At 40.8% G+C, this 16,626-nt stretch overlaps 1 protein-coding gene across 1 annotated transcript in view; it reads left to right on the forward strand.

Moving 5' to 3' along the window:
- Positions 1–16,626, forward strand: part of POLQ (DNA polymerase theta) — a gene marked incomplete at both ends in the record, with an annotated part of 53,615 nt that overhangs the window by 26,419 nt on the left and 10,570 nt on the right. The window contains 11 exons of the mRNA XM_084226611.1: positions 98–291; positions 612–736; positions 2,254–2,497; positions 3,329–6,402; positions 7,369–7,512; positions 8,121–8,317; positions 9,762–10,002; positions 11,094–11,287; positions 12,993–13,130; positions 14,440–14,614; positions 15,069–15,204. Coding sequence (XP_084082737.1) covers positions 98–291; positions 612–736; positions 2,254–2,497; positions 3,329–6,402; positions 7,369–7,512; positions 8,121–8,317; positions 9,762–10,002; positions 11,094–11,287; positions 12,993–13,130; positions 14,440–14,614; positions 15,069–15,204 — 4,862 coding nt within the window. The remainder of the gene's footprint in view (positions 1–97; positions 292–611; positions 737–2,253; positions 2,498–3,328; positions 6,403–7,368; positions 7,513–8,120; positions 8,318–9,761; positions 10,003–11,093; positions 11,288–12,992; positions 13,131–14,439; positions 14,615–15,068; positions 15,205–16,626) is intronic.

Consider the following 16,626-nt stretch of genomic DNA (forward strand, 5'->3'; position numbering starts at 1 on the left):
ACCATATTCCCTAGGCTGTAGTTTTGTTTACCCAAAACTCTGTTTAGTTCTGTTTATTTCTCTAAAACAGTTTTTTGCTTTGTGTTATTTTCTTTAGGTCACCCCAGTGTATGAGGAGTGGACCACCATTGATTGGTACCAGTTTTTCTGCCTGTGGGAGAAGCTGCCTGCCTCAATGAAACGTGTGGCTGAGCTGGTGGGGATTGAAGAAGGCTTTCTAGCTCGCTCTGTAAAGGGCAAAATCACAGCTAAAACAGAGAAACAGCACAGACAAATGGCCATCCACAAAAGGTAGCCACAGAATGTGGGTGTGAAAGTGCAGAGATCAGAGGCTATAACATTTGTAATGCACAGGCTCTGTGTCTGTTTTCAGGAACTGGCTCTCTTTCTGAGTGAGCTGATAGGTCAGAGAACCTGGACCTGGTCTGCTCTGGTCTGGGAACACTGGAGGCACAAGATGTTTGTGCTGATGTGTTTGGAAGCCATCCTCTCTGTTTCTTTTGTGTGCTATAGCGTTGAACTGTTCTGTCCTATGTATCACAGCACATTTTGCCATGTACAGTAATGTGCCCCAGATGACAATTTTATTTCTTCTTGTACTTTCTCAACAGGTTTTTCACCAGCCTTGCCCTTCTGGATTTAATCAGTGAGGTTCCTTTACAAGATATGACCAAGAAATATGGCTGTAGTCGTGGTCAGCTTCAATCCTTGCAGCAATCTGCTGCCACTTATGCAGGCAAGTTTTCTGAGCAAAATACACCAGGCAGGAGTCTTTGGCTACTCTGTTTTGTTGTTTTTTTTTTTTTTTTTTTTGTCCTTTCAGATTTGGGGCAAAGATAGCCACAGTGTGGTACTGACAGCAAACAGCCTTGTGAAACCACTTATGGATTTATAGCTTAACCTGTGGTTGCCCCTGCTGTGGAACCACAGAGTGTGCAGTGGGAAGGGGGCCAGCTGAGGGGAATCAAGCAGTGTGCAGCATGCTGAGGTCTGTGGAAATCAGCTGTGTGCTGTGCAGGAATGTATCTTGTTCAATACTAAGTATGGAAATTAGTGTAAGTCCCTTCTAAAGCTTTGCTCTATGAGGAAAGAATACCTTTCAGGATTAAGTAAAGTTTGGAGCCTCTAAGATGGGACATGGCTTTCTTCTGAATGCAAAATTAATTGTTCAGAAGGTATAAGGTTATAGTTTTCAGAACAGAGTGAGTGGCTTCTGGGTCATTTATCAGCAGATCACAGGAGGTCAGACAGCTGCTGCCTTTAACTTCCCTAAGAAAGCTGTGCAGGAGTAGAAGTAACAGCCCACCAGTGACCAAGATATTTTTTTTCTGTTGCCTAAATCCTTCATTACTCCATAAGTGGGTTTTCAGTTTTTAAGACAGTTTTAGCTCGACTTGCGAAACCCTCTGTGTGGGCTGCAGCATGAGTCAAAGCCCCAAAATGAAAAGGTCACGCCAACTGATGCAGAATAGTTTAATTTAATTCTGGTAATATAAATAACGTTTTTTTAAAACTTCTTGGTATAAATAACTTTGTAGCAGTTTCATAATTCTGTGTTTCCAGTGTTAATAGTTTTCACAGAAGTAATCTGGGAAGTAAAATGAACTATTGATATGACATAGAGTTAAGAGATACGATAAAAGTTGTATTCTATGATCACTGTAAAATTAGTGAGGAATGCCATGTCTTTCAGTGGTTTTCACTGTCTGTAGATGCAATCTGTGAATAAGAAACTGTCTTCTCTGTGCTCTTTTCCTTCTCCCATGCACTGGGGGCTGCAGTTGTAACCTGTATCATAGGATTTGCTACCTCCTATGATGCTCTCAGTAACTGAAATCCTGCAGGCCAAGGTCTATTTTTATGGATGTCAGTGCTGGGTTTCCTCAAAGATCTATGGCTTCCCTTAATGACTCTCCTCACTACTTCTTCCTTTGCCTTTTTTTTCCAGTATGATTCTTTCATAGGACTCCTGTTTCAGGATATGCACGTGCTTCAAACTTTCAATATTAGCATCTGGGAAAAAAACAATGTCATTCAGAATTTCTGCCTCGCTGATTAACTAGCTAATTGCAGATTGAGTTCTGCAAGACTAGCTCCTACTCATAGATGTAATAAACATGTGTTTGTTTTTGTAAACAATGGAAGGTGAGAAATGTAAAGTGAGTGCTGAATCAGACTGGGAGGCGGGGAGTGAATCCGGCTTAGTAGAACTGGAGCTGGAGTTCAGACATTAATGTAACTTTTGTGTTCCAGGAATGATAACAGTTTTCTGTAATCGATTGGGCTGGCACAACATGGAGATGTTGCTCTCTCAGTTCCAGAGCAGGCTCACTTTTGGGGTGCACAGGGAGCTGTGTGACCTGGTGCGGGTGTCTCTGCTCAATGCCCAGCGTGCCAGGACACTTTACAGCGCTGGCTTTGTCACCGTGGCTGACCTCGCTAAAGCCAGTCCTGATGATGTGGCAGCTGCTCTGAAGAGCTCAGTACCATTTAAAAGGTGAGAAATCAGTAAGTCCAGAAGTCAAGTAAAGGGGTTTGTAAGGTGAAGGGTTACAGGATGGAACTTGCAATAAAATGTGGCAACCTTTTGGAACTTTGTGTCGAACATTAATTAGGCATAACTTGTAGGTTATGTCTCTCCGACTGATCACAGTCATTCCATGGTTGTTCTGAAATTAATAGAAGCACCTTGCATTTACAGAATAAGTTTTTGACACCAAAATGTTCTTCTTATTCCTCTTTTCAATGCACTGTTTAGTCCTGGGTAAATGGTCAGTGCTTTCTGGTCAGTTTTTGCTGCCTCTAAAGGGCAGCTTCACCATATGTTCAACGATTTAATAATGATTATCTTTTGGGATTCTCTTGTGATTTATATGTTAGTGCAGTAACAAGTTTCCTTGATCAAGTACTTGTTGGACTGTGCCATGATACTTGTCCGGTTCATGCTCTTGAAGTTTCCTTAATTTGGAAAACAGTGCACAGAGGATGATTCATTGAGACCTGCATCTTCCCCTGGCAGGGAATTGGGATTTGTCTGGGGTACGTTTGAACACAGAAATCTGGAAATGCTTTTGGGGTATGCAGCCAGGAATATCTTTCATCAGCATCTATTCATATTTAGAAATAGTTATTTCCAATTAAGTTATTTCCCATCAAGTGCATTATATTTTAAGTAGAGTGCTTCTGTAAAGGAAGCTGTGAAGACAGTTGACATGGGAGCAGAAGAGAATAGTGCCAGCTCCTTGTGTTGTTTGTTATGTTCTGCATGGGTGTTCACATGCGTGTCATGTTGTGCATGGGTGTGTTACATGTGTTACCTTCCCCGCAGTGTTCGTAGGGCTGTGGATGAGGATGAAGAGGCAGCAGAGGAGCGTCGGGCCGTGCGCAGCATCTGGATGGCTGGAATGAAGGGCTTCACTGAAAGAGAAGCAGCCTCTGTCATTGTGGAGGAAGCCAGGAGACTTCTGCAGCAGGATTTGGCACTGCTGGGGGTGCAGTGGAACCCAGAGTCTTTTCTGGAGACTGATACATCCTCTGTGATCAGCAGTGAGTCAGAACTGGAAGACAGACTGCATAGATCAGATGGAGAGGAGTCTGCTGAGTCTTCAAGGGTGTTAAACAAAAAAGGCTGCAGAGTTCAACACTGTAATGGCCTTGGTTCTCAGATTGGAAACTTATCAAATATTAAAAAGGGATGTAAAAGGCGACTGAGTAGTAGCACAGAAAGCTCTGTATTTGAGAGTGAAGTCCTGGGCAGGAAACAGGCTCGAGCAGAGAAAGGCAAGGGTGATTGTGTGTACAGTGCTAGAAAAAGGCCAAATGTGTGCAGAGGAAAGGAAAACGTGGAAGAAATTTCTCTGGTCAAAACCAAGATGAATTCCGGAACAGCAATCCGAGAGCACCTTAGTGAACAAGGAAAAACACCAACATTGAGAACAGAGTCTTCAGCCTCTAGATTGATTAAAAGCACAGATAGACACTTAAATCAGACTAGGAACAAAAATACCACTTCAAAACTGCAGGGGTCACTTCTTGAAGATTCAAATAAGCTTAGCATAGATAGACAAAATCTGCCTGTTTCCTGCACCACCATCTCTACAGATGATTCTGTTTCAAACCCAAATAATAAGGAATTTATGGAAACAGATTCTGTAACTCATAAAGTCTCAAGTTCTGTACAGATGAGGGATGTTAAGATTGGGAAGAAAGATAAAATGGAAGGATTATTTACAGAGCCTAGTACCACTAATGAAGGCATGTCCAAGGGGAGGGCAGGTTTTCAGGCACCTGTTATGCTGAAGGGTACTCCCCACACCAGTGTGGAGACACACAGTATTGTAGGAAGTAGAGGGATACCTGGTAGTGCTGGGACACATAGCACTGACAAAACTGATGTTAAGCAGAATAAAAGGAATAAAACTCAAACAGATGCGAGCTGTGCTGAGGCAAGGATTGATAAGAATTTTTGTCCAGGTGGAGAGAAAATCTGCAATATTCAGATTCAGAATGCTGGCAAAAATGGGAGTGAAAAGCCCAATGGAATATTGTTGCAAGCTGGAACCATGCAGAATGGCAGCAGTCATCCTAAAGATTTTCTGAAAGGGTCTTTCGTAAAATCCAGAGGTGTTTGCAATGCAAATGGTGTTCAGAATGATCCAGCCTCTCATCTGTTTTCTGACTCTAGAGACTTTGAAGACAGCATCCAGTTGGATACTCAAACAGAGATGATAATAAAACAGGAGGGAGCAGCTGGAATCACAGGACAGCAGGGGATACAAGGTTCAGAGCTGGCAGCTATACCACAGCAGGAAATATCAGAAAAACGAAGCAGTTTATGGACTGAGAATGATACTGATAAAAGGCTGGCTGCAACAGTTAGGAAAGTGAGCTTCCCAAGCCGTATCACAACAAATGACGTTACAAAAAACACAACTCATTACTGTAGTAATAAAGTTTTGGAGTCTGGAGGCCTTAATTTACAGCCTGTAGTGAAGAAAATAGAACTTTCACCTTGCCTTAAAGAAAGTGATTTCTCAATGACCGACTCACAACTACACAGTTTTCTGCAAGATTACCAGACCCAAAATTCAGTGAAAGGGGAGAGTGTGTCTAAAGACCTGAATAAAGCAACCTCCCATTTTGGTAGGGAACACATTGTACAAGTAGAATGCCAGCCTGTCCCTGAAACAAGCCTAAATACGAGCGATAACTTGCTGTTTGATGAGAGCTTCAGTAATGTCAGTGACCTTTCAGCTGTTCACATCATAGAAGCTGATGGAAAGGACCCTGTGGCTTTGCTTCCTCCAGATGGTGTTTTGCAGAATCCAAGGCCTGTTGAGAATAAATTTGATGTTGGTGACAATCAGAAAGAACATGAGAATCCTGCACAGTGTAACAATGTGTCTCTAGCATCCTCAGATGTAATAGCAGAAGTTTTAGACCATGGAAATTCCCCGTCTTTTCTGAAAGACATTCCTCCTACATTTCAAGGTCAGTCAGGATTAAGAAACTCAGTAATTTGTAACAGTGACCCCAGACCAAAGGATTTAGTAGGAGATCAAGGTGAAAAGCTCCAGAGAAGCCACCAAACTTTTGAGAAGAACCCCCATCCAGTGGTGTGGACTGAATGCTCGTTTGAGCTAAGCCCAGGATTGCAGGATGTGTTGGACAAATGGCCTAGCCTCTCAGGCATTGAAACAGCTTCAGCAAGTTCCAGTTTGAAAGGAGAGTTAGTTGCTCCTCTCGTTAGTCCAGAGCCAGATCCAGTTTTTGAATCTGACTGTTGTGAGCAGGAGCCTTTGCCCACTTGCCAGGATTTAAAAAGCTCTTTCAGGGTTAAAGAAAACAAAATGGAAAGCTTGGATCTTCAGAAAACACATGGCATAACACTTCAGCTCGAGGGAAGCAAGAGAACATCCAGTCTTGCAGCAGATAGTAATAATGGGTTTATTCCTCCAACACCTCCCAAAGAGCTTTTCCCAAAATGTCCTGTTCCTCTCCCATCTGCAAGAAAGGGACAAGTCACCTGCAAGAAGGAAGGGCAGACGATTCAGCTGCAGTGGAATAGTGAGGGAAATGCAGAGCAGCAGGGAAATGCAGAGCAGCAGGTAAAAACATTCCAGGACAATCTTGAGTGTCTAGACCCAACTGAGGCAGATGAGATAAAAGATAATTCCATTGTAGACCAAGGCTTTTCACTGCAGCTATCTCAGGATGTTTTTCCATTTGTTCCCTTAAGTGCTGAAAGTTTCACTATTATTGATGTAGCAAGCGACAGAGCACTTTTCCAGACTTTTGTTGCAGAATGGAAGGAGAAAAGCAGATTCTCCATCTCAGTGGCATGTGAAAGAACAAAGTGCCTTTTGTCTCCCAAATCAACGATTGGTGGCAAATTCAAAAAAGGTCAGTTTCCTGTTCCAGTGCATTATTTTGTGAACAGCATGTGGTATCTTCAGCTTAAAGCAGGCTAGAGAAGAAAAGGATATGCAAAATGGAGGAAAATCACTGATATAACAGAATCATGGAATGTTTGGGGTTGGAAGGGTCCTCTGGAGATTATCCAGTCCAACCCCCCTGCTAAAGCTGGTTCATGTAGAGCAGGGTGCACAGGATCCCATGCGGGCAGCTTTTGAATATCTATAGGGAAGGAGATTCCACAACTTCTCTGGGCAATCTGCTCCAGTGGTCTGTCACCCTCAAAGTAAATAAGGTTTTCTTCCTGTTCATATTAAGCCACCCATAAGGCATCCCTTCCAAATTCTGGCCTTTTCTAGCAGCCTCTTCAAGAGTTGAGATAGAAGTGTGTTCCTTCCTTTCACTCTAAAAAGCATTTCATATTTGCCCGTCAAAAATCTATTTTGATAGTTAAGAAATGTTGCTGTTGTCGTTATGGTGATGTGACAGCAAAGAATCTAACTGCTTAATCTTGTCATTTTAAAGGAAGAATATGTTTAAAAAGCAGCAGCAAACTGCAGTGTATGAATACTTCTGTGGGGAAAAGAAAGGAAGCAATATTGCAACAGCCCAGAGACTGATCTGAATTTTGCATGTGCTTATATTGAACCAAGTTTACATTTTGAAAGTATTTGAAAATGTGTAACCTTGGTTCAGAGGCAGTCACAGAAGAATATTCAGATGCTCTCACGTACCAACTAGCTGCTAACACTTCATTACTATCACCTGAGACCTGTCAAGGAAATGCTTGACACCAACTCTCCATCCTCTACCAACACACAGTGCCTTTGCTTTACTAAGACCTGATAATACTCAATTTTAGGCTCAACTGTACGTATTTGCATTTTCAGGATCCCAAATCTTCTGTATTTATGGATGCCATTTTATAACAGTAACTTCAAATTATTTCTTTAGTAAGTTCTCCTCAGCGGACACAAGTTAAAGATGAAGGATTTCCTGTCCAAGGATGCGAAGACATCTCGGTAGTTGGACTGGCAGTGTGTTGGGGTGGAAAAGATGCCTACTATATCTCTTTGCAGCAGATTCAAGACCAGACTGGTAAGTGAGCAGACAGGCTCTGCTGGGTTATTTGACACTGCATCTCAAGAAAGTTCCTTCAGCAGATAAGGTTCTTGGAAGTGCTGTGATTGTCCTGACCCCAGCTCAGTTGTGTGGTGGAGTAATTGGGCAGTCTTAGGTGTTAAACACCCTTGGACAGGTTGCTGTGGGTACATCTATAGCACTGTGTGATAAGGGCAGGTAATTGGCTCAGACACTGGACTGTGAGCATGCATATGGCTAAAACATTTGCTCACTCCCAAGTTCTCTTTATCTAACTTGCTTTTTCCTGTAAATCTCTTCCAGTTTTTGTTCTCCAGAACATATCTAGCACTCAAATGCTGAACATAGCCCAGTCTGTGCTAAGTGGCCTTGTGACTAGGGTTTGATTCCTGGCTATCCTTTGTTTGTCAGTACAGACACAGCATATTGCTTTTGGGAGCCTAGTCTGGTTTGATAAAAACATGTAATAGTGCTATAGATGTATTGTTTTTCATAGTTCAACTGAAGATTTTGTGCTTTAGGTAGTTGCATTCAAATTTTTTCTCTTGCTGTTTTTACCATATAATGGGTTAAAAGATGATTTTTGCTTGTATTTCCTGCCTTAGAAATCAGTCTGAGTTTGGCACCCCCACCTTTGGACCAAAGCCTACCTGTGACAGAGAGACTGAACCATCTGCAGCTGTACCTGCAGAAGAAGACCAAGAAGGAGCGCTCACTTATCATGTATGACTTCATCCAGCACTACAAAACTCTGCTGATGGCATGTGGCATCTCCTTGGAAGGAAGTTTTGAGGACCCAAAGGTTTGCAGGGTTAAGAAATTTCTCTTGGGTGAAACTACTAGGTTAAAAACAACAGTGGAAAGACAGGAGTACCTTCTGGTACTTCTGTTATTTCGGTATGAATCTGTCAGGAAGTTTAGTGAAATTTTCTTTCAGTAGGCAATCTAGAAGAGTATTTTGAGGACATTTGCTTTGCTATGGTTGTTCATGGTGCTTGCAAGAGAAACAAACAAAGGGTTTCAGAGGTTAGCACATTATTATTTCATACCTTACCTGGCAGGGGAAATGAAGATAAATCTTTCCCCAGTCCCATGGACAGGGCTTCTGTTTTGTTGCAGTAAGAAGCCTGGGACTGTAGTGTTACGAGTGCTTCTGGTCAGGTTATTCCTTTTGAGAGCAGAGGACTCTATAAGCAAAAGATTACCCACTATGCATACAGACCGCTTTGCTACCCCTGTTTTCTCAAAAGAAAACAAAGTTTACATGGAATTTCAAAGGTTTGGGTACCAGCTGTAACTCACATGAAACACTAGCTTGAGGTAAAAGTACCTTGTTGCTCATGTTACATAAAGCTCTGGGTGCACAGAAAATGCTGTTGATTTTTAAAGCTTGCTTTGCATTTGGGCTGAATAGCTTCATTGCAATACTCAGCTCTGCAGCAAAGTAGCTAGGGTGTTCAACACAAGGACAAATATAGATTTTTTTTATACTAAGACATAGTTTTAGGATGAAATTGAAGAGCAGTAAAAGCATCTTTCCCTTCACTGTTCCATGTAATAGTCATACTCATGTTGGTTCATTTTAGTGACACAATGAATATATACATACACCCTCCCCAACCCCATGTATATACATATGAGTTTTTACTTCTGCTTGCATGGCAGAGGCAATGTAGAAATCTGTGCTTCATCTTGTTTTGACACAAGAAATTGAAATGTACATATAAATTAATTTGCTTTAAGGACAGGGGTTTAAGCTCTACAAGGAGTAAAATATCCCATGCAGAATTCTTGGTATTAATCCTGTTCTGCAAAAGATAGGAGAGCTCAACTTGGCTAATATTCTAGATCAATAGCAAGTTCTGATCTCCAGAAAGTAATTTTTCAGATTAAACATGTTTTGATCCTGATTTTTGTATTTATTCCCTTTGAGTCAACTTTTAATAAATGAAAAGACATTTCAAGATGTGTTTATTTGACAGAGGATAAAGTTTTCAAAAGTACAGAAATAACTTTTCTTTTAGAAAGAAATAACTTTTCAATCTCACTCAAGAATTAAGCTCTTCAGTGACTTAGGCTTTCCTGAAGGTTTTTACTGAAATGATGTAACAAATGATTGCAGTTTACCTGCCAAACGAGAAAAAATAATATCCACTATAACCTTGAATTAAGCCCTGGCTAAATATTTGCATTTTATTATGACTAAAAGGTAAAACAAAAGTCTCATGGAGGTTTCCCTTTTTAAGGTTGCATGTTGGCTGCTAGATTCTGGCTCCAAGGAACATACCCTTCACAGCATGGTGACCAACTTTCTCCCCAGTGAGCTGCCCCTCCTGGAAGGAGTGGGCACGGGCCAAGGGGTGCAGAGCCTGGGGCTGAGTGCCAGCACTGACCAATCTGGGCGGTACAGAGCAGCCATAGAGTCTGTGCTTGTCTTCAACGTCATGGACCAACTCCACAAGGAGCTACAGAAGGAAAATCTGACAGGTAAAGAGACCTCCTCCTCTTGGCGGCAAAGATGGAAGGTGCTGCCACAGGCTGAATGATCCGTGCAGAAGAGAGGCAGTTTGGAAGTTCTTATCTAAATGTATTCGGTCAAAATGCTTCATTTGTTAAATGCTTTCATTTGTTAAAAGAAGAGAGGGAAATTCCCTTGGAAACATATATATTCTGAAAGAAAAATTGAAATATAATTCTTATTTCCCAAATTTCCACCAGTTCCAGTGGTTAAGGCTGTGGCAGAGTCTATTCTAAGTCTCTAAATCAAGCAGATTTGTACCTCCCAGGTGAGTGCCCTGGCCATTCTGAGGGTCTGTCTATGATTTCTCATTAGCATTTTCAAAAGTTTTTGGATTTTCTTGTCAGAAGTAATTCCTAAAATCCTTGAATGTTTTCTGAAGGCGATTTCTTGCTGGTTGGCCCGCCCATATAGCATGATTTGTCATGTATGCATTGTGTCCATGAAACTCTTGTGGTTCCATAGTGAATGATCCTGTATGTTTGCACTAATAATTGCTGAGTGCTTGTGCTGTTTTAAAACAAGCCATCAAAAAAAACCCCCCAAAATATACTATTGGTGGTCATTATAATAGTTTCCCCTAAATTATATCCAGAGCTGAGGATTGTGGTCTAATCCTGCTGAAGCATTTTATTGCAAGTTTACCACATCATTTATGATTGTTACAGTTGAACCTTAGAACATTTTAAAAAGATGTGGGTGGTGGAATTAATGTGTATCAAGTTAGAAAGCCTTACATTAAGTAAGGCTTAAATGTCTGCAGTTTATAAAATGTTGACATACGGAGAGATGTATTTTTTAGAAAAAAAATTGACAGAAGCTGCTTTCTTTAATACCTTTGTGATAGGGTGTTCTGGAACACTTCTTATTATGAAATATTTCTTATTCCAGAAACAAAAGTATTTAAATGAAATCTACAGTAAAAGATTTCAGTGTGCCAGAACATTTCAGTATTTTCAAAACATCATTCTCCTTTTTTTTTTTTTTTGTTTTAATGAATGTGTTTATCTGCAGTTGATCTGTTTTATAAAAGATTTTCTTTGGTTTGTACTTACTACAGATGTATTTTCTAAAGTGGAGATGCCCACCCATTATTGCTTGGCTCTGCTGGAGCTGAATGGCATTGGTTTCAGCACAACAGCCTACGAAACCCAGAAACAGGTCATGCAGGCTAAACTGAGCCAGATTGAGACCAAGGCATATCAACTGGCAGGGCACAGCTTCTCCTTGACCAGCCCTGATGACATTGCAGAGGTACGTGAGGGTTGGGGCGGGAGGGGGAAAACTTCCCCAGAAGTTATCATCAAGAGGCTTTGGCTAGAATAAGAAAAAAATTTCTTCATGGGAAGACAGCGTGAAGAAAATCCAAGATGCAAACCCAGCTCTGCTGAGTTAATTTATCCTTACACTCATTATGAGCTTGCTGCCTGCAAGAGGCTGGGTCTCTCCTGCTTGTTACTGATCATTCTGGTCTGTGCCAACTTTAGCAGAGATAAAGAAGGTAGAATTGGAAATAAGTACGATGGAAATAAAAACCAAGTGAAAATAAGTATGTGGTTTGTATAGGACCGTGGCCTCTCAGGGTGCATGAGAAGATCTGCCAATTAAATGGCTTTTGGAGTATTTTGGATGAGTGGTACAGGACTGGAGAAGCTTTTTTGCAATGCCACTGTTCCTCACACGAGATGTGATTTGGTGTCATGTGGTCTTGAGTCTAAGAAAAGTTGTACTGAAAAAGTCACATTGTTACCCTTGCCCCGTACAGGCATGAACGAGGAGGAAAAACTGCTTTAAAAGTTTTGAATCAGTTGCTGTCTGCTTTTAAGAACTGATACTTTTTAAAGTCTAAGAAACAGATTTCTATGTAAAATAGCAAAGCTTTTCTTCCTGAAGAATTTAACTTTTTTTTTTAATGCACATTACGTTGAATAATTGAAATTGATTAAAATTGCTGTGCATGGTTTTCTCCCCCTTCTCTTTTTTTTTCTCCATATACTATTTTCTCTCTGAGGGGCTGTACTTTATATGAAAGTAGTCAAAATCTGCAAGCAGCTATCAGTAAAGAAATTCCACAGAAATATTCCTTCTTTGTTGCAAATGTAGAAGTCTTGCTCAGTAACAGTAGTCTAAGTTAGAACACCTGAAAAAATGTTTGACTTCAGTTTCACTCTGCTTCATGGAAAAGGGGAAGTGAAGTTTGTCTGAAATGCTGTTTTCTGAACTACAGAAGCTTGTACCTCATGTGGGAATTTATTACCAGTCATGCAAAGTACCTTGTATAAGTTAATGGAACTTTAGCCTTCTAGTTTAGTGTCAGTAAAACTTCTGTGCCATAAATGGGCAGGAGAAAAGCTTTCTGTTCCCTTCTGCCAGCTGTGAAATCAAAGACAATAGCTGCTAAGTAGTGTATCATGCTGCATAGAAACATAAAGTGAAAAATTAGGACCTGTATTCTGTCTGTCACCAAATGAGCATATACTTAATTTTCTGCTTTTTGGCAATTTGTTTGAAAAACTAATATTCTAGCTATTCTCTAAAAGTATTTGTGACCACATCTTTCTGTGCCATTCGTATTGTTCTGAAGCCTGCTCCCTGCTAACTCTTCTTTTTTTTTTTCACCAATGTTCTTCCTACTTTCAGTCATCTGAACATTACATTTTATTACAGCTGACTGTCAGTAATAACCTCACTTATTAGATGGAGTTAATTACCTTTTCTAAAAACATACCTCTGAACTTAAACTTAGAGTGTTCAGAAAATGAGATTTTAAATTGCATTTCGTAGTTAATTAAAATGAGGAGGAATGACTTTGATAGCTGGGATCTTTAATCAGCTTTTTAATTACCTGAAGCATTTGTACTATCCTTTGGCTGGAACAAGCTGTTTAAGTGCTCAGTAGCTTTTGTTTTCTCTTGGGAGCAGCATGCAGAAACTGATTTGAAATGCTGGCCTCTTTCAGGTGTTGTTCCTGGAGCTGAAGTTGCCACAAAATGGAGATGTGAAAGTCCAAGGGAACAAGAAAACCCTGGGTTACACCAGAAGAGCAACTGCTAAAGGAAACAGGGTCAGGCTAAGCAAGCAGTTCAGTACAACCAAGGTACAGTAAAATCTGTTTCTAGTCTGAAAGTGAATTTTAATTGCCTTTTGCTCCTCCAGTTACCACTGCAAATTCTACCTTCTCTGTTAGCAGAATTAGTGACTCCTACTCTCCTAAAGCTTGAGTGCAGTGAGGACATGGCTGTAAATAGCAGGCTTCAATAAGAGTAAATCAGGCAGAATCTGGTTTCCCAAATCACGTGTAAGACCAAAATAGCACAATAATTTTGTAAAGCCAATAGCAGAAAAATTTTTCCACATCAGCTTGAAAGATACTTAAATACCATGTCAACTAAATACAATATTTTCTCCTCCTGCTACTATCAAATCTGTATTTTTTTGCTTTGGAGAATTTGTCTTCAGAATGGCTAATCTGATGGTTTATCAAATTAAGTATATCAGAAGCTTGTATAATGTGAAGGCTATTGACATTCTTGCCAGTTGATAAATATTGTGGACCTGCATTAATACCAACTGCTTCAGGCTAATGGGTGCTCTTGCCAGACAAGTGGAATTAGCAGATATATATGTTCCTGTTTTCAGGACTCATTAATCTGTGTTGTTTTCTTAGTTTCCCCTTGTTCAGTGTAGTCTGTACTCGGAAGACAAGTATTGATTTCTTGAACTCAAGTGGCAGTGAAGACATTGGGTGCAGTGGTGGTGGCAGAGCAGGGAGCAAGAAGCAAAGGGAGGAGTTCCTCCTTTTGTGATGCAGAGGGATGAGGCTGCAGCTGCCTGCGGCACACAAGAAAAGTTATTTTGAGAAATGTTTGCATGACACTGTCTTTTGAAATTCTTGTTAGTCCCTTCATATTTCTGATTAAACTGAAAGGATTTGATTGCTAGTGATCAGCTTTGTCTTTCAAGGAGCGTGGTCAAGGGCTTCACTTGGTGTTCCTAGTGTACAGATAGGAGAGAGCAGGGAGAAAAATATGCAAGAAGATGGAGGAGAAGCATTAACGCTGGACAAGAGGAGACAACATAGGGGACCTATGGCAAGTGATGCTTTATTTCATCATTTCAGGTGTGGTTTATTGGTTGCTGTAGATTAAGAGTGATGATGAGGGTGCAGAAGTCCAGAGAGAAGTGATTGTCTTCTTTTGGGTAATAAAACTGCAGCTGTGTCAGGTGGTGCTTTGATTACCCAGGTGTAGGTGGTATAAGTGGAGAGGATATGGATTTAATTTTAAGGCAGTGACACTGGAAGCTCACTGTGGGTGAAGGAGTCACTTTTTCCTGCAGAGCAGCAAAAACTTTATAAATAAAGTTTTAAAGGCCGTTGATTAGTTGTGCCCTTTTCTTCCCACAAGGATGTTTTGGAGAAATTAAAGACACTTCACCCATTGCCAGGGCTGATATTGGAATGGAGGAGGATCAACAATGCCATTACTAAAGTGGTGTTTCCACTACAGAGGGAGAAACGATTGAATTCTGCGCTGGGAATGGAAAGGATATATCCAATTTCACAGACTCATACAGCTACAGGTGAACAAATGTGTGCAAATGCCTCTGTTTTTACTGGCTTTTTGTCTTTTTTTATGTGTGTGCAGCTTTCCTAAGAGGAAAAGATAGGAAATCAAGCCTGTGCTGTGCTTCAACCAAGCAAAGATACTGGTACATCTACTTGGCATATGTCTGCCTTAAAAAACCAGATGTGTTTAAAATAGCTTTTGTGTTCACTGAGCAGTATTATTCATTTCTTGCACATATTACCATGTAAATATCTGACTCCAGAACAGGTTATTAGTGGCACAGAAATGGGGAGCCATCACAAGCCCATTAAGCACAAATTACTTTTCCTTTTTAAATTTTTTTTTCAGTGGTTGTGTCCTCTCACTCTCCTGGCCATTGCATTTTGGAGATGCAGTGTGTGCAGCTGTACTGAGTTAGAGAGACTCCTTTTGGACCCTTCCTTACTTCTGCCCTATCTTGCTTTCAGGTCGAGTAAGCTTCACAGAGCCAAATATCCAGAATGTGCCAAGAGATTTTGAGATTGAAATGCCGACTGTGGTTGAAGAAAGCCCCCCCTCCCAAGCCCATGGAAATGTTAATTCTTGTGCTGCACTGGGGGGCAGGTAGGAGGATCTTGACAAAGCTTCTGTCTAAATGTGGTCGGGTTGTCAAATTTCTTTTTTCTGCCTTCACCTGTGGCTGCTGTCGTGTCAGTGTGACTTGTTCTTCAGTGTTTTACAGGGAATAAATGCCTAAAAATCAGTGATACATGAAAGACATAATAATACTAACAGCATGTGGTTTCATGTAGCTATTTGCCTTCTTTTTGACGTTCTTTATGAAACCCTTCAGTGAGATTAGTGTTAAGTTCCCAGCTGTTGGATGGAAAAGCCCAAGTGTGAAAATAACCAGACTGAAGTTAGGATCTGGTTTGACTTGCTAAGAACCATCCTGAAAGAGGATAGAATATTGTGGAAGAAGTAGAAGAAAATTCATTTGTTTTATGCTGTGCAGCTCCCTTTTTAAGGGAACAGAGGTGAACATATTTTTCATTCTTTGTTAATAATTTCATTTTTGATAGTGACCTGCAGTAACTACCAGGTAGCAGAGGAAGATTTCTAAATTTGGTTTTTCTTAACCAAATACCCTGTTTTCTATGATTCTACACTTCTACTTTGACAACATTACAAGCCAATGCCTAAACAGTTGTGTGGAAGTCTACTGAAACACCAATCTTTTAGCATCTACCTTGTGAGCTTTGAGGCTTCCTACTTGGTGGTGCTTTTCTGCCCTTTCAGTTTCTCTTTCCATTAAGGTTCTTGTCCCAGTTGTGTCACCTGAGTGACTTTTCTAAGCATTTTTCCCCACAGCAAGATGTGAGAAATTTGAGGTTTTTGCTTCTTCTATCTGGTGTCTCCTACCACCATGTATTTAACTGCCTTGGGAAAGAAATGAGAAAAGAACCCAGGAGTAGAAGGATCTTGTTCATATCCATCTCAGAAGAACCAGGCATAGCCATGGAGGCAGGAATGTCATTCTGAGATAAAGCTGTGGCAGGCTCGGGCTCGCAGCAGCTTTTCAGGATGGCTGGGGAGTGTGCTGGTTTCTTGAGAGTCTTCCCCGTAGAGAAGAGCCCATCAAAGAACTGGAGTGCCTGCCAGACTCTGAGAGGGCTCTCAGGCTGACTCTTCCTCCATTTTTCTACATTCCTTACTTAAGCAGCCACTGTGTTAGGAAGATGGGCAATCCTAAAGGCACAGAAATGACTGCTGGCACAAAAGAAATTGCCATCCAGCCAAGTCTGATCAGCCTTCCAGACTTTGGTCCCAACTGTCTATTATTTTACTAACTACTATTGCTACTCTTTCCTCCTGTTGTAAGAAGCTTCTGACCAAAGGAGTGTAGCTAAATTAGGTCATGGTATAAAGCTCCTTACACATTTAACTAAACTGAGAGCCTATGCTGAACAGTGTGATTTTCTGCAGTAGCCAGACATGCAATTGTTCCTCACCTTTATTTCTTTTGAAAATTTATTTCTGTGATTT

Source organism: Fringilla coelebs (assembly GCF_963513975.1).
Source record: "Fringilla coelebs genome assembly, chromosome: 2".
NCBI classification, from domain to species: domain Eukaryota; kingdom Metazoa; phylum Chordata; class Aves; order Passeriformes; family Fringillidae; genus Fringilla; species Fringilla coelebs.